Source organism: Phalacrocorax carbo, chromosome 2 (assembly GCF_963921805.1).
Source record: "Phalacrocorax carbo chromosome 2, bPhaCar2.1, whole genome shotgun sequence".
Lineage (NCBI taxonomy): Eukaryota > Metazoa > Chordata > Aves > Suliformes > Phalacrocoracidae > Phalacrocorax > Phalacrocorax carbo.
The window spans coordinates 143,965,417-143,982,193 of NC_087514.1; the positions used below are offsets into that span (position 1 = coordinate 143,965,417).

At 44.4% G+C, this 16,777-nt stretch overlaps 1 protein-coding gene across 2 annotated transcripts; it reads left to right on the forward strand.

The window, feature by feature from the left end:
- The first annotated feature begins 3,536 nt into the window (after positions 1-3,536).
- SRI (sorcin) lies at positions 3,537-13,830 on the forward strand. Of its 2 annotated transcripts, none has more exons than XM_064444666.1 (8): positions 3,537-3,689; positions 5,009-5,092; positions 8,451-8,520; positions 9,267-9,310; positions 11,540-11,687; positions 11,847-11,960; positions 12,425-12,483; positions 13,132-13,830. In XM_064444666.1, exons 1-8 carry the CDS (start codon positions 3,669-3,671, stop codon positions 13,156-13,158), a joined length of 567 nt encoding a protein of 188 aa, XP_064300736.1. In that variant the 5' UTR covers positions 3,537-3,668; the 3' UTR covers positions 13,159-13,830. The 2 variants fall into 2 exon arrangements, with proteins under 2 accessions (XP_064300736.1, XP_064300734.1); XM_064444664.1 differs by having other exon boundaries at positions 3,552-3,719.
- The last annotated feature ends 2,947 nt before the right edge of the window (positions 13,831-16,777 follow it).

Consider the following 16,777-nt stretch of genomic DNA (forward strand, 5'->3'; position numbering starts at 1 on the left):
GACACGCTCCAGCACCTCAATGTCCCTCTTGTAGTGAGGGGCCCAAAACTGAACACAGTACTTGAGGTGCGGCCTCACCAGTGCCGAGTACAGGGGCACAATCACCTCCCTGATCCTGCTGGCCACACTATTCCTGATAGAAGCCAGGATGCCATTGGCCTTCTTGGCCACCTGAGCACACTGCTGGCTCATGTTCAGCCAGCTGTCAATCAACACCCCCAGATCCTTTTCCTCCAGGCAGCTCTCCATCCACTCCCCCCAAGCCTGTAGCATTGCATGGGGTTCTTGTGACCGAAGTGCAGGACCCAGCACTTGGCCTTGTTGAATCTCATACCGTTGGCTCAGGCCCAACGATCCAGCCTGTCCAGGTCCCTCTGTAGGGCCTTCCTGCCCTCCAGCAGACTGACACTTCCACCCAGCTTGGTGTCATCTGAGGGTGCACTCAATCCCCTCATCCAGATCATCAGTGAAGATATTGAACAGGACCGGCCCCAACACTGAGCCCTGGGGAACACTACTCGTGACCAGCTGCCAACTGGATTTGACTCCATTCACCACCACTCTCTGGGCTCGGCCGTCCAGCCAGTTTTTAACCCAGCGCAGAGTGCACTTGTCCAAGCCGTGAGCAGCCAGCTTCTCCAGGAGAATGCAGTGGGAGACAGTGTCAAAGGCCTTACTAAAGTCCAAGTAGACAATGTCCACAGCCTTCCCCTCATCCACTAAGCAGGTCACCTTATCATAGAAGGAGACCAGGTTAGTGAGGCAGGACCTCCCTTTCATAAACCCATGCTGGCTGAGCCCAATCCCCTAGTGGTCCCACGTGTGCTGCATAGTGGCATTCAAGATGATCTGCTCCATGACCTTTCCCAGCACTGAGGTCAGTCTGACAGGCCTGTAGTTCCCCGGATCCTCCTTATGACCCGTCTTGTAGAGGGTCATCACATTCACTAGTTTCCAGTCATCTGGGACCTCCCTGGTTGACCAAGACTGCTGATAAATTGTGGACCGTGGCTTGGCGAGCTCCTCTGCCAGCTCCCTCAGTATCCTCAGGTGGATCCCATCTGGCCCCATGGACTTGTGAACATCCAGGTGAAGGAGCAGGTTGGTGACTGCCACCTCTTCAACAACTGGGACTTCATTCTGCATACTAGCTCCATCTCCCAGCACAGGTGCCTTACAACCCCAAGGATGACCAGTCTGATTATTAAAGACTGAGGCAAAGAAAGCATTAAGTACCTCAGCTTTCTCATCTTTCATGGCAAGGTTACCTTCTGCATCCAACAAAGGAGGGAGATTCTCCCTGGCCCTCCTTTTGTTACTGATGTATTTATAAAAACATTTTTTGTTATCTTTAATGGTGGCGGCCAGTTCAAGTTCCAGCTGGGCCTTCGCCTTCCTAATCTGTTCCCTGCATAACCTCACAACATCCCTGTAGTCCTCCTGAGTCACCTGCCCCTTCTTCCAAAGGCAGTAAGCTCTCCTTTTTTTCTTGAGTTCCAGCCAAAGCTCCCTATTCAGCCAAGCCAGTCTTCTCCCCTGCCTGCTTGACTTATGGCACATGGGGACGGCCTGCTCCTGTGCCTTTGAGACTTCCTTCTTTAATAACATCCAGCCTTCCTGGACTCCTTTGCCCTTCAGGACTGCCTCCCAAGGGACTCTGTTAACCAGACTCCTTAACAATCCAAAGTCTGCCCTTCTAAAGTTCAGGGTAGCAGTTTTGCTGACCCTCTTCCTTACTTCTCCAAGGATCGAGAACTCTATCATGTCATGGTCGCTGAGCCCAAGACAGCCTCCAACCACTACATCACCCACCAGGCTGCCTCTGTTCGTAAACAGCAGGTCCAGCCGGGCACCTCCCCTGGTTGGCTCCCTCACCAGCTGCATCAGGAAGTTATCTCCCACACACTCCAGGAACCTCCGAGACTGCTTTCTCTCTGCTGTGTTGTATTTCCAGCAGATATCTGGCAAGTTGAAGTCTCCCATGAGAACAAGGGCTAGAGATTGTGAGACTTCAGCCAACTGCTTGTAGAGTACTTCATCTGTCTCCTCATTCTGGTTGGGTAGTCTATAACAGACTCCCACCAGGATGTCTGCCTTATTGGCCTTCCCACTGATCCTTACCCATAAGCACCCCACCTTATCATTACCATCTTTGAGTTCCAGACAGTCAAGACATTCTCTAACATACAAGGCTACCCCTCCACCTCTCCTTCCTTTCGTGTCCCTTCTAAAGAGCTTGTAGCCATCCATCGGAACGCTCCAGTTGTGTGAGTCATCCCACCATGTTTCTGTGATGGCGACCACATCATAGTTTCCCTGTTATGCTTTCAGATTTCTGACAGTAGACCATTTACTCTGCAAGGTCTCCATCAGTAGATTTGTTTCAGTCCTACAGACTCTAGCAATTTTTCACCCTCTTGCAACTTAATTAAACACCTCTCAACATGAGGAAGTTCTCATATTTTGCAAATAAACAGTCCATCTCAGACCAAGCTGTGGCCATTTCAGCTGTTGCTGCTTCCTGGGGAACCAAAGCAAACCAAGAGTTGGTAGGATTAAAGCACAGGTTGTACCAGTGAGTTCCTCCAGCCTGGAGCTGGCTGTTGAATCAAAGTTGAGACTCCTCCAGCTCACTGCCAAAACCTGAGTGGCCTCAGACTGAGCACTGCTGGTGGGACCCAGCATGAAAGGGCTTCTTAGCTCCAGCGGGACACTGGCGTTCCCTCCTCCTTCCTGCTCCAGAATTTGGCTGTACAGACCAAAGAGAAAATTATACAGCGTACATATTGTCTGTGTCTCTGGGACTGGAGAATAGGCATTCACACTTAGAAGAGAAAGCTACAGTACCGACAAAGAACATGCTTAACATAATGATGCCTTCTGTGATGCAGGTGATATGTATACACACAAACTACTGAGTTTACAGGGTTTATGGCCTTTTAGTAAATCACGAATGGGTGATTTTAAAATAATTTTACATCAACACAGGCGATTCACCGGTGAACACTTTCAGCCGTTTCTAAATGCCTTAGTGGGCAGCAGCGCGAAACAGACAACCCTTTCCAGAAGAGCAGCCATCCTTGGGAAGCACCAGGGTCGCCCCTCGGCCGCGGCAGCACCAAGCCCCGGGCGTACAGCGGCCGCCCCCTCAGGGCTGCAGCCTCCTCCCCGCCCCGTGCGAGAGTTACCGCGGGCGCCACAGCCTCCAGCAACCGCGGCACCCCTCGCCCACCTCCCGCCCTGACGGGGCCGCACCGCCCGAACAACGCCGGCAGCGGCGCAAAACGCAAGGAAAGGGGCGGGGCGGGGCCGGCGGGGCCAGCCCGGCCCGCCGCTCCCCGCCGCTGCGGGCGGGCCCCGGGGCAGCGCCGCGCCGCCCAGTCACTGTGGGGAGGAAAAGCCGCCTCCGGGCCGTCGGCCTGTACCACAGCGACGGGGGTAGGGGGGTGGGTGTGGGTTGGAGTAGGTGGTCCCTCGGCTCCGGACGGGAGCGCCTTGCGCTGGGCGGCTGTCCCGGTGAGTGGAGACAGTCGCTTGCCCCGCACGGGTGACAGAGCTTCCAGCCCCGGCCCTTTCCGGAGCCCACGGCCCGTCCCGATTCTCCCCTTCCCAGCCGGGTGGTTGCTCCCGGACGAGGCTGGACCGGGCGGGGCAGGTGCCAGCCGAAGATGGCGTTTCCCGGCCAGCCGGTACCTGGTGGCGGTTTCTATCCGGGCGGGGTGAGCGGGGACTGGCGGCGGGCTGAGCCTGGGCGGCGGGGGCTGGTGGGGGGCGGCCGCCCTGAGCGTGGGCTGAGGCTGAGCCTGGGTTGAGGCGGGGGACGGGCGCGGCCGCCTGGAGCGGGATAGCCCCTTCCCTGCCTTTGCCCCGTACCCGCGCACTGCTGGGGCCCTGAAGCGCCCTCCGGGCTGTCCCGCTCGCTGTGAGGGGCGCCGGCCCCGGTCCTGCGCCAGCCTCGGCTCCCCGCCGGCCCGGCGCGGCTGCGAGGCATCCTGCAGAGCTGGGAGGGGAGAGGGGAGTGTGACTCCCGCCCCGCGGCGCGGGTAGCGGTGGATTCGCCGCCTCTCCGAGGCGGGGGAGACGCTTCGCCGGGGCGGGGAGGGCGGCGGCTTTCCGGCCGGCGGGGGGAAGCGACGAGAGCCGCCTCAGGCGGGCCCCGGCCCGGCCGCCGCTCCCCCGCGGGAGGTGCCGCGGGAGCCGGCCGGGGGCGGCTCCCCGGGGCTCGGGCGGCGGGAGGAGGCACACGCCCGGCAGGTGCTGCCGGGGAAGGAACGTCGCTGCTGCGGCTGTCGCGCCCCGAGTGGGCTCCCGACGCCACCCCCCGCGGGAGGCCTTGCCTCTGGTGCCTTGCGTAGAGCTGTCTTCGCTTCATAGGGCCGATAAGTAGCTAAGCGGCTTCGAAGAGCAAAGTACACCTGATCAAACTGTCCGTCTCCAAAACCCTCATATTTTTGTCTCAGCAAAAGATGGCTCTAGACTCTGTTACACAGATTATTGGTTCAGTGCAGTCAAACAGGATTAACTTACTTCCTCCCATGATTTTCAGTTAAGAATCAATTTTATTTAAAAATTTCTGTGCTTATTGCATGTTCTTCCAAGTATTTGCCTTAGAGATCCGTCTTGCTCAATTTTTTTGAAGGGGAAAGAAAAATCTGCAGTGCCTTCGTGCTCTTACCTTCAGTACCCCATTTTCTGCTAGTAGAAGGCTAAAATTCAACCTTGATGAGATACACCATACTGTATCTAGATCAGTGGATTGCTCCTGTGCAAGGTTTTTACACTGATCTGCTTAAATTATAATAAATGGGTATAACGATACCAAGATTGTGTCTGGTTTCTTTTGGTGTTTGTTTTTTTTTTGTTAAGGAATTTCTTTTTTGATTGGTTTGACTTTTTTGCATGGTGAGTATATAAAAACACAAGTTGATTCTTAAGTACAAACACTGCAGTTTCTTAACAATTAACTCATTCATTGATTTAGAATTATTTTTCTTCTTGATTTCTAAAGTATGGAGGAGCTCCAGGAGGACCAGCATTCCCTGGACAAGCCCAGGATCCTTTGTATGGTTATTTTGTTGCAGTAGCAGGGCAGGTAAACTTACAAAAAGTTATTCATTTCTTGGATTTTTTTTTTTTCCTGGGGAGTAATTTCTACATTAGCGTTTGGAAAGACAAATGCCTAATATTTGCAGTGAGGGAAAAAACCCCAAATGGTTTGACGTAACCTATCTTCTATGTATAGCTGTATAGCTATACCTTATAGCTATATCTTATAGCTATATATACACAGTAACTATACAGTATGAATAATACTGTTAGTTTCTATATAGTGTGTATGTGTGTGTAAATGCATACGTGTATATACACATGTACACATGTACGCACTATATTTCCTGTATAAGTATATACAGGGACTGTATAGTCATGAAATACTGTAATTAAATTGTGGTTCAGCTCTGGATCAGGGAATACTATCAGTTTCAGGAGAAAGAAGCCAGAAACAATGGGAAGCCTGGGCTGTGGAGATGGCCTGGCTAGGAGCAGGAAATGCTAATAAGAAAGAGATTGTTATAGGATCTTAATAGACTTAAGACTCACAAATGGAAAAGCAATCTTGAGTTGTGCCAATATCTGGGTTTGCTGGTAGGATAGAGCGGTTATGCTTTTAGAGGAAAAGGCATTCACTGTTTTCATATAGGCCCTTCTTTTTTCATCCCTGTCACTCTGCACTGCATTTTTAATTCTTTCCTGTAATTTTGTGGCATATATTGTTTTGTATGATTATGGATGTTACTAGAAATAAGTAGTTCTTGAACTATATTACAAAGTTTAGGAGCAAATAAGTTAGATTTATTGAGCTGAAGTTCTGTCTTTCTTGGCCATAGGTATAGCTATTTATTGCATGCTTCCAGGGTGTGTGCAAATCTAAAACTCTGCTCCCGGACCTGTTATCCGCAGGTAGACATAACCACAACATGAAAGCTGGATTTCAACATTAGCTGGTGTTTAAATTCCCAGTTTAAGAATAATTTGGGTTCTTTTTGTTCTCTACATTATTCTTTTGAATTAATAATGCATCTTACAGTCTATATATTACTACTTTAACAGTCCTTATGAAAATATGTAGACCATGTATTTTTGTAGTAAAGGAGAATACTGGAATGACCTATGTGTAGTAAGGCAGGCCCCTCTGGTGAGGTGGAGCCCACGCTAAATTCTGCTGAACGTGCTGACAATTTGCCTGCCAGCTGAGATGCTGGCATACCTGAATGTATGCCAGGAGTCAGCAGTGGAGCCAGTAACTCACGCTGGAAAAATGAGTAAGCTCCTAGTGTAAAGAGAAAGGGAGGTAACAGCAAACAGGATGCAGCTCTGTGGGGAGCAGGTGGCAGGAGCTGGACCTCAGCAAAGCATAGACCGTCCCCAGGCTTCCCATGTAAGGCATGGTTACTGAAAGCTGGGGAACCTGTGAGCTAATGGGTATGATCAAGATAGCGCTCAAGAGTACTTAAGTTAGTGCTTTTTATTTGTAGAATTAATCCCTTATTGAAATAAACCGGGTAGCGTTTGAAATGTTATACTTGGAAAGTGGAAGAGCCAGTTTCAGAGACCAGTGGCTGTGCAGAAGCAAAAACCCTGTAAGGAGACAGTGAAATGGAACAGATAATTTATCAGTTGCTTTTACAGCCATCTGTGCGAGGCTGTAAAAAGCCGCATCTCTGTTTTCCATAAGTACTTATTGTAGAATTAGTAAAGTTTTTGGCTATGGTTTACTTCTTTCTGTAATTTTATGCCTATATAATATAAAAAGTTATCTCTGAGCTTTCTTTGACGTAGTTTGCAACATAGATATTGTCTTAGATTTGAGGAATTAGTTTCCTTTGTGTACAGAAGAAAGTCAAAACTATTGTTTCAAATCTTTATTAAATTCCTTGAGTCTGTCTTTGTAGGAAGTAATAATTTTCTGTATTTAGTCTGTTCGCAAAGCCCCTATGCCTTGTCTAGTTTTTCTGGTTAAGCTCTACTTAAAAAAAAAAAAAAAAAAGCCAAGCATCTTTTTGGTAATGTTAATTCTGATCACAAATCATGCTTTTCTGTCTTCCTGTCTATTTTGAAGTTATGCAGATCCTGCCTTTGTTTCAGAAGGCAAAATAGCTTTGAAGAGATTTGCTGCTTAATATGCATGGCTATTTCAAATATCTTCTTTGTTTTTTTTTCTTTTAATCTTCCTGTGAATGTAAAGTTTTAAATATATCCGTGTAGTTAGACTGATGGGGTGGATGGGGAGCGATCGTGGCTTTAGCTGCCATTAATTTTACATAGAATCAAAATGTTGCTGCTTTTTTTTAAGGCCTTATCAAATATCATTTAACATATTAACTACTATTTGTCCTATAAATAATGATACTTCATTTCTGAAAGTTACCTGGCTGTGCCACTCCCACCATGCCATTTAGTAGCATATATCTGTTCTTAAAAAAAAATAAAAAAAGCTTACTGGATTTAAAAACATTAGGAAAATGCTGAGGCAAATAAATTTGTTCCAAATACAAAGCAACTCTCTTTTCCCTATTTAATGCTTCACAAAAGTCACATCTTTTTTTATATCTACAGATATATAATGTTCTGTCCTTGAGTGAGGTTAAATTATACTCAAACTCTCTGTGAACCGACCTTCTTGTTGGGTGTGTGAGGAATGTGACCTAGAATTGCAGTTTCACTTTTGACAGCTCATTGCTTTTCATGAATTGGCAGTTGTTTTTTCTGTTTGGCCCTGAGCAGGATGCATTGGAAGTGAGTAATTTTCCAAACCATGCAGATAGGTATCTTTCCTGGGTTCCTTTTGTTTTCCTTTCAAAGCTCTTTGCTTTCTACTTTTCTTTGTTCTGCTAACAACTTATTATTCCCCAAAAGCAGGTTTTTTTTAAATTTGTAAGTCTTAAGGCTGTCTTGAGAACAGGGTATGTATGATCTGGGTTCTAGGTTTCCTGCTGCAGCAGTGAGATCATAAACGTATAATCTAAAGTGACTACAACAGCCACTAAGTTAAAATTAGTACTTTAAGGAAAGGTGTCTTTCTGTTCAAAATTTTGCACCTTGGTTTCTATGCAGCTGGCACTCAAGTATACGCTACCAATATTTGATATGGGTTTGGTGTTTTGGTTTTGTATTTTTAAAATTAAGTTTAGAGCAAACCTGCCAATCCTGTTCATTTTTTAGTAGGTCACTAGATAGGAAAGCTAATGCACATTGCAAAAATATCATCTAAAGAAGCATCATTACAGATATGGGTTATAAAAGGCAGTTTCTGTCATATAGCAGACAGCTAATCAGTTGTTTTTTGAAGATGTAACTAATTTAATGCCACTGAAAAGGGAGTGGGTACTGGGAGAAATCAGCCTGGGAGAGGGAATTAAAACAATAGCTGATACATCTTCTGTTATTGAAAGGATGGACAAATAGATGCTGATGAGCTACAGAGATGTCTCACCCAGTCAGGGATTGCAGGAGCATATAAACGTAAGTTAATAATTTAAATAAACAAAAAAAAAACCCAACCCTAAGGCATACTGATTCTTATGCCATCTACTAGAAAATGCTTGTAGTTGTGCTTTCTTTAGATTATTTTTTTTTTCATATTTGCATGGTGGAAGGGCTTTCTTCCCATATGGACTACTTTGAAACGTAAATTCTCTGTTCAGTTCTGTGCGTAGAAGACTTCCCTTCTCAGCCTCCTTAGTGCCCGGCTGCTGAGCTGTGGGGTTGAAGTGTTGTGTTTTGTTGTGTAATGGACAGCCAATTCTTAAAAATGTGTTTTGCTTTGTTTTGAAATTGATCTTTGATATTGACCAAAAAATTCTGTGGCAGGACTCCTTTGTCGAGATACCTAGTGTTCAATTGACAAAATTGAGCTTCAGTGAGTAAAACCGGCTTCCTCAAGTGGTGTCTATGGTGAAACAGAAATGACCACTTTGACTGAAACCCAAAACCTTCATGGATTGAGATAAGAGCAAATTAATTTTAAATATAACTTGAATTGCCTCCAGATTGTCTGCTGTCAGTTTTTCTAACAAGTAATGATTAAAAGCTCTTATTTGGATCAAAATATAGTATGGCTGTATACAGTGGAAGCAATTATATAATACTTTATACATTATAATATATTTTCAGTATATAATAAAAAGCAATTTAAAATGTTACGTTTAGACAGACAAAACTGAAAGTTGTTCTTTTAATATAATTTTTCCTTTTTCTAATTGAAACAGCTTTCAACTTAGAGACTTGCAGACTCATGATCTCAATGCTGGACGTATCCTTTACTATGAAATGTAAACATTTTTGCATTACGTAAGTAAAGATGAGAAGGTCCCCAAAATTTGGGAAATGCTTTGTAATTCCCATTCAGCTCTTACTTGATGAGTATTATGATCATTGTAATTGGGGAACTATAAAATTCTGTTCTTACTCATTTTGCTGGATAAGGTAATAATTCTAATAAACGAGGCTCTCAGTGACTGACCTTCTTACAACAAGTGGTGTCCCTCTAAGCCCAGGGGACTGTTTCTCCATTGAATGTATGAAGAGTCGGGTCTGGCAGCCCAGAATAATTTTGTGCAAGTCGCTTGTGCATTTGAAATTGGACAACATTGTAGATGTCCTTCCTAATGAATTAAGCATTTGTGCTACACAGCCTGAATACAATCTAAGTCCCCCTAAATCCTGTTCCTTGAATGAATCAGGTTTGAGTATCTAACGAGATGGTATATGGCATGCAGCAGTAAGATCTTAGTCAAAACTTAAATTGTCATCTTCAAATGTTTTGATGTTTAAAAAGAAAAAAGCAGAAATGGAACTGGAAGGGCTGTTATGTCACCTTGAACAAACCGCTTAGAATGTGAGAGAACTGATATTACGCTAACTTCAAAGAATCACAGAATCACAGGTTGGAAGGGACCTCGGGGGTCATCTAGTCCAACCTTTCTAGGAAGAACACAGTCTACACAAGATGGCCCAGCACCCTGTCCAGACGACTCTTAAAGGTGTCCAACGTGACCAAGTCAACCACTTCCCTGGGGAGATTATTCCAATGGTGACTGTCCTCACTGTGAAAAATTTCCCTCTGGTGTCCAATCAGAATCTCCCCAAGAGCAACTTGTGTCCATTCCCCCTTGTCCTCTCCATGTGACTCCGTGTAAAAAGGGACTCTCCATTTTCTTTGTAGCTACCCCTTAAGTACTGGTACATGGTGATGAGATCCCCTCTGAGCCTCCTTTTCTCAAGGCTGAACAAACCCAGTTCTGCCAGCCTATGCTCATATGGCAGGCTTCCCAGTCCTTTGATCATCTTGGTGGCCCTTCTCTGGACCCCTTCCAGACTGTCCACATCCTTTTTGTACTGCAGAGACCAGAACTGTACACAGTACTCCAGGTGTGGCCTGACAAGCACTGAGTAGAGTGGGATAATGACTTCTTTCTCTCTGCTGGTGATGCCCTTTTTGATGCAACCCAGCATCCTGTTGGCCTTCTTGGCCGCAGCAGCACACTGTTCACTCACGTTGAGCTTTCTGTCCACCAGGACCCCCGTGTCCCTTTCCACAGAGCTGCTCTCCAGCCAGGTGGATCCCAGCCTGTGCTGCACTCCCGGATTGTGTTTTCCCAGGTGCTTGACCTTACACTTGTCCTTGTTGAACTTCATAAGTTTCTTGTTGGCCCACTCTTCCAGCCTATCCAGGTCTCCCTGCAGAGCAGCTCTCCCTTCTGGAGTGTCTGCTTCCCCACTCAACTTGGTGTCATGAGCAAACTTCATCAGGCGACACTTGATGCCATTAGCCAGATCACTTATAAAGATGTTGAATAACATTGGGCCCAGTATTGATCCCTGGGGGACTCCACTAGTGACAGGTTGCCAGTTTGAGAAAGAGCTATTTACCACCACTCTTTGGGTGCAGCCTGTCAGCCAGTTCCCCACCCACTGCACAGACCACTTGTCTCAGCCATAACACATCAATTTCTCCCGGAGGAGACTGTGGGGGACCATATCAAAGGCCTTGGAGAAGTCCAGGTAGGCAATGTCCACCGCCCACCCCATGTCAACCAGGCAAGTCACTTTGTCATAGAAGGCCACCGGGTTTGTCAAGCACGATCTGCCTTCAGTGAAGCCATGTTGGCTTTTCCCAATCACGTGCTGCATTTGACTTGTGATGACCCCCAGGAGAATATGTATTTCCTTGGTAACAGTTACACTGTGGCAGGTAAGAGAAGTGTGTGAACTAAGTTAAATTACAAAGAGCAAATAGCTTTATCCGGTTTCACTGAGAAGAAGTTCTCTGACCTTTGGTTTTGGTTGGTAGTGTTACCTCTGTGCTGTGGGATGCTGTAGTTAGTTTCCTACCAGAAAAATTAATAGTAGTAAAATATTAAGATTGACCTTCAAGAAAGAGTTTTTAACTACAGATTATAAAAATACAAATTTCCATTGAAGAAAGGGCTCTATTTTTATGTTTTAAGTTAAGAAACGTTTTTCTTAGCTTTGGAATCAGAGGGATATGTCTGGCACACTGGGATTTAATGAGTTTAAAGAACTCTGGGCGGTGGTCAATGGCTGGAAGCAACACTTTGTAAGTTTTGACAACGATAGCAGTGGAACAGTGGATCGTCAAGAACTGGAGAAAGCCTTGATGAATATGGGTGAGTTGGGAAATGTTCTTGCTTCTGACACTGACTTACAGCATTTCCCAGTACCAGTTTTGATCACGCAGTAACTGACACGTGATCTTCCAATTAAAAATGTGTTGGATTCTGTTCACTTACCTGTCTTTTCAATATAGACTTTTTATTTTCAAATAGGATTTAGACTGAGCCCACAGGCAGTGACTGCAATCACAAGGCGATACAGCACTCGTGGAAAGATTACATTTGATGATTACATTGCCTGCTGTGTGAAACTCAGAGCTCTCACTGGTATGCCGGCTTATAGCCTTGTTACTATCATCCCCATAATGTATTTTTATTTAACAAAATCTGATTACTCAGTTATCTCAAGTTCAACTTTAACTTTTATGTAACACAGAATAGGTTTCTTTCAATAGAATGTACAGGCAGAGCTGGAACAATTATAGATTATTATTTTTATAAATCCCCATTGAAAAATGGACTTAAAACTAATGTGGGGTTTATTCCAGAGACTAGAAGGGTTATGTTAATAAAATTGGGAAACTCTATTTATAAACAGAACATAAAGTGTTGTATATGATAAATATGAAAGTGAAGAAGGGGAAGTTAAGTCTTGGAATGAATTGCAGGTTTCTTCATGAGTTCTTACTCATGTGACTTGGGAAATTTAATGAAAGTACAATGCATTTTTTAAAAAAATTGATTAACTGTAATTCTTCTTACCTGGTTTCTGTTTTCTTTCATTTTTGCAGAATGTTTTAGAAGAAGGGATACATCTCAGCAGGGTTTTGTGAACTTCCAGTATGATGATGTAAGTGAACTTTTAAGGAATCAGTTAAAGTTACAGGGTAAAACTAAAGAAAACTTAAAACTGAAGACAAACAGTAATGATTTGAGTTTGTGCCTGTCTTCCCTATGCTTATGGTGCCACCTGAGAGCACAAAGGTTCTGGGTTTTGTTGAGTATTGCCTCAGAAAATTTTCACGTATTTTATAGAGTTCTATAAAACGTTGTGCATTTTTGTCTGGAATTCATACCAGCATGGTTCAAGAAGATCTAAGAGGCTATGTTGCTTGCTAATGTCACTTCCTGTGACTTTTTTTCTAATTTTGTTTTACGACTTGGTAGGCATTTTTCCCAGGAAGGGTTGGGGAGGTGTGGTGGGGACAGACACAAATCGCACTCAGTCAGTCAGGCTCATAGGTCTTGGCTTCCTCACCATGTCTGTGCAGGAAAAGGAGAACATGAGATTCAAGTATTCCTGGGGGGTTTGTTGGTATTATTCAGGAGATGCCTTGTTTTAATTAACTAGGAACTAATTTCCATGTTTAGTTTCAAAGCTTTGTTGTTCATGGATTGAATTTTTTTACAGGAAAGGGTAGTGACAATGAGTACTTTAGGAAAAAAGTGAAAACTCGTCCTCTACCATACATCTAATGAGTGGTTATTCTTTTTTCAGTTCATACAGTGTGTTATGAGCATCTAAATCAAAAGGAAGCAAGCCATGGATGATCACAACTAACATTCCAGTTTGTATTTTGCTTTGCCAAATCTTCCAATGATTGTGTATCTCAATTTTGGAAACTGCATATTTTATGAAGGTATCGCTTTACACACTTGCATTTTTTTAGGTTTGACAATGACTATAAACACTCATGTACTGTTGTCTTTAACTTCGAACCTGTGACTATTAAAGATGGTTTTTATTTTCATAAACTTGCAATTCACTATGTATAGCTCAAATTATGCAGGGAGTCAGTTTTTCTGTAGTGTTTTTACCTTTTTCCTTGATTCACCCAAACCAGTTCCTGGGGTGCAAATTACCTTTTTCTCTCTTAAATAGTACCATGTGTATGATGTAAGATAGTATATATTCTTTTGCCTTGGACAGCATAAGACACACGTACAACCTGAAAGAGCTTTTGGAGTGCTCATTTTAGGCTGCTCTGATGGAACACCAGTAAGTTTAAGTTGATTGTCTCAAGATGAAGTCTGTGATGCCATGCGCTGAGTGTAAGAATACCGGTTAGAACTTCAGGGATGTGACAAAATATAACAGAGCGCTCTTCTAGCAGCGTGCTCTTGTATAGGGGCTTTTGTTCCACTAATTCTTGCTGTGTTTGTGTCACTATATAAAACACTTTTAAACATACAAAAACTATGCTGTGTCAGTTTATACATAAACTTTCCCTTTGGCAATGAACTTCTAAGCTGCCAGACTTGAGTTACATCAAGTATCCTTTCCTGCCTCGATTTGCCAACTAACGTACAAGGGCCAAACCCCACTTTGAAATATTCTTGCCAGATTACTGCTTCAGGTCACAGCAGTAATTACCAACGCTGTAGAATTTACATGAAAGCACATACAGAAAGGCAAGACTTTTTTTGCCTGAGATTTTTCAGGGGAAAAAAAGGGGAGGTTGGTTGGTGGGAATCTTTGGGGGTTTTGGGGGGGGGGTTTTGAGGGGAAGATTGACATTGTATGGGAAGAGGGAGCAGCATAACTGTATGGAGACAGTTCAGACTTTCTTCCAGTGAAATAATTTAATGAAACTTCCATTAATTTTGGTCACTTCTACCTACCACAGAGGAGTGATAGATGTTCTTTTGCTAGCCTTGCAAATGCAGAGAATGCCAGAAGAATGCTAAAAGGAGTGTATTTCTTATATTAGTGGTTTACAGCACTTCTGGGGAGAAGTCTTTGCACTAAGGAATGAAAGCAAAACTATACATGCATGTGTGTATATATAGATGCATGTGTGTGCATGTCACTGGACAAACAACAGAAATATTCCTCGAGCAGAAATCTTGCTTGAAGATACTATTTTGTAGCCCAGCTCGCGAAGAATACTGTAAAATCTAGATCTCAAGTTTCTGGGCTATGTAAGGGACTGAAAGAGCTAATATCTCAAACATTGGTGTGAAGTGGGATGTAGCGAACTGCAGGTGGGAAATTGCTGGGCACAGGGTGTGGGGGGCATGTGGAGGGTGCGCGGTCCCGGGTTCTGCTGAGCCTCACATAGCAACTCACTGAGGTCATACAAAGCTTATTTGAGGAAGGGGCTTATGGCTGCCCGAAAGACCCCTCGCAACCACCCCTCACAATGGCACCTGCACAGAAGATCATGAAATTTCTGGAACAAGCACCCTGTAAGCTCACAGGAGGCACACCTGAAGGTATGCCTCAGGGCTTAGACTATAAAAGACACTACAACCGAGACACTGGTGCAGGCCCACCAACGATCCTCACGTTTGTCATCATCAGTGCTGCATCCAAGGGTGGTGATACCTCCCTATCTTATTTCCCTCTCTTTCTTCCCCTCTCTCCCCCCCCCAGCTTTCTTTTCATTTACAAATATTCTTAGTAAGAACCCCCACTGTCACTGCTTTTCCATGTTTTTGAGTTGCTTTTTGAAGTTCAAGTTACTTCTGTGTTGAAATAAAATGTTTAATTAATTGTTCGGTATTGTTTCACCTTAATTTAGTCCGAGGGGGTCATTAGAACATTGGTTGCTCTCCATCCTCCTCAGACTGGGACATGACAGGCTAAACTTCAAAGCTGGCTGGTCTCACAGAAGCAACTAATACTACTTAAATTTGGAATCCTTTGGAGCTTGCTTCTGGTCTCACCGTGGAAGCTAGTTCACTATCTATCTACCCTCAAAAATGAATTTTTAAGGCATAGACATGATTATACTTCCACATTCTGATAATTGTACTCTGTCCTGTTGCACATAAAATTGGGAAATGGATGTAGAATGCTACAGAAAGCATTTCTAACGTGACCGAAGTCGTAAAAGTTTGTCTGACTGAGGTAGCCAGCATCATTTCCGCTGTAGTTCAAAACTTTGACAACTGAGGAAGTTAGTAAACTGAGTACGAAGCAAAGGCTGTTCTTCCTGTAGGGTTTTGATTAGACGGTTTTGCATAAATACAATATTCATCCTTACACTGTTAATTTTACCCCAGAAAGGATGAGACAGCGCCACCAAAGTGCTCATTACCCACACAACATTTCTCTCACACTTTTGCCAAACTGTGTTTCTGGTCTTGCACTGGGTTTGGCTGGGATGGAGTTAATTTTCTTTATGGCAGCTTGTAGGGTGCGGCGGTAAAAGCTCTGATAACGCACCACTGCGTTAGCAGTTGCTGAGCAGTGCTCGTATTGCTGTTCCTCACTGCGACCCCAGCGAGTCGGCTGGGGGTGGGCAAGAGGCTGGGAAGAATCGCAGCGGGGACAACTGATGCGAAGGGCCCAAGAGGATATCCTGTGCCACGTGCGTCAGTAAACCTTGGGTAGGGGTGGGCAAGTCTCGCCAAAGTAGCTGTTGCCTGGGACGTCTGGGCATTGGTCTGCTGGCAGGGGGAGGTGAGTGGCTGCCTTTGCATGGCTTTTTTTCCACCCACTTTTTTCCTTATTAAGCTGTTTTACCTTGCGCTGCAATTGTTTTTTTTATTTTGCTCTTCTAATTCTCTACCCACCACAGGCATGAAACTACTAATGAAAGAGAACATCAGGCAATAATGAATATAACATTCTTGTAGATAAGTGTAACTGACTAAATGCTCTGAGAGCACCTGGAAGTTCCACGCTTCTATGCAGGTATAAAGTTATGCGCTAAATTATGAGAATTATTGATGAAATGATACATGGGAGTAAAATTGCACCTACAAATAAAAGCTTGGCTTGAAAAATGTGTTCAGTTTATTTTGCATACTTGGGATTTTTTTTTGGGGGGGTGGGGGGGTGGGGTGGTGGTGTTACTTTTTTTAATGGGTGGCATAACAGATGCCCGGAGCAATGAAAGAGGAGAACCAATAACGAAGAAACAAAGACACTAAGTCTTTCTCAGTTTATTTTCCCAGGCTGAACTACTATTCTGGCACCAGCCAGCTACTGGGCAGTGAAATGCTGCAAGAACAACTGTGTGAACCAGTAAGGTGGTCTTCAGGGATCTTCTGGTAAATACAAAATGGAGAAAACTGGAAAACAAATGGTTTCAAAAGCAGGAGCTTAGCCAAGAACTGCTTTTTGTTCTCCATAAGCATTTCAAAAATACATAGTATTCACAGGGACTGATATAATAAATCCCCTTTCATGTTTA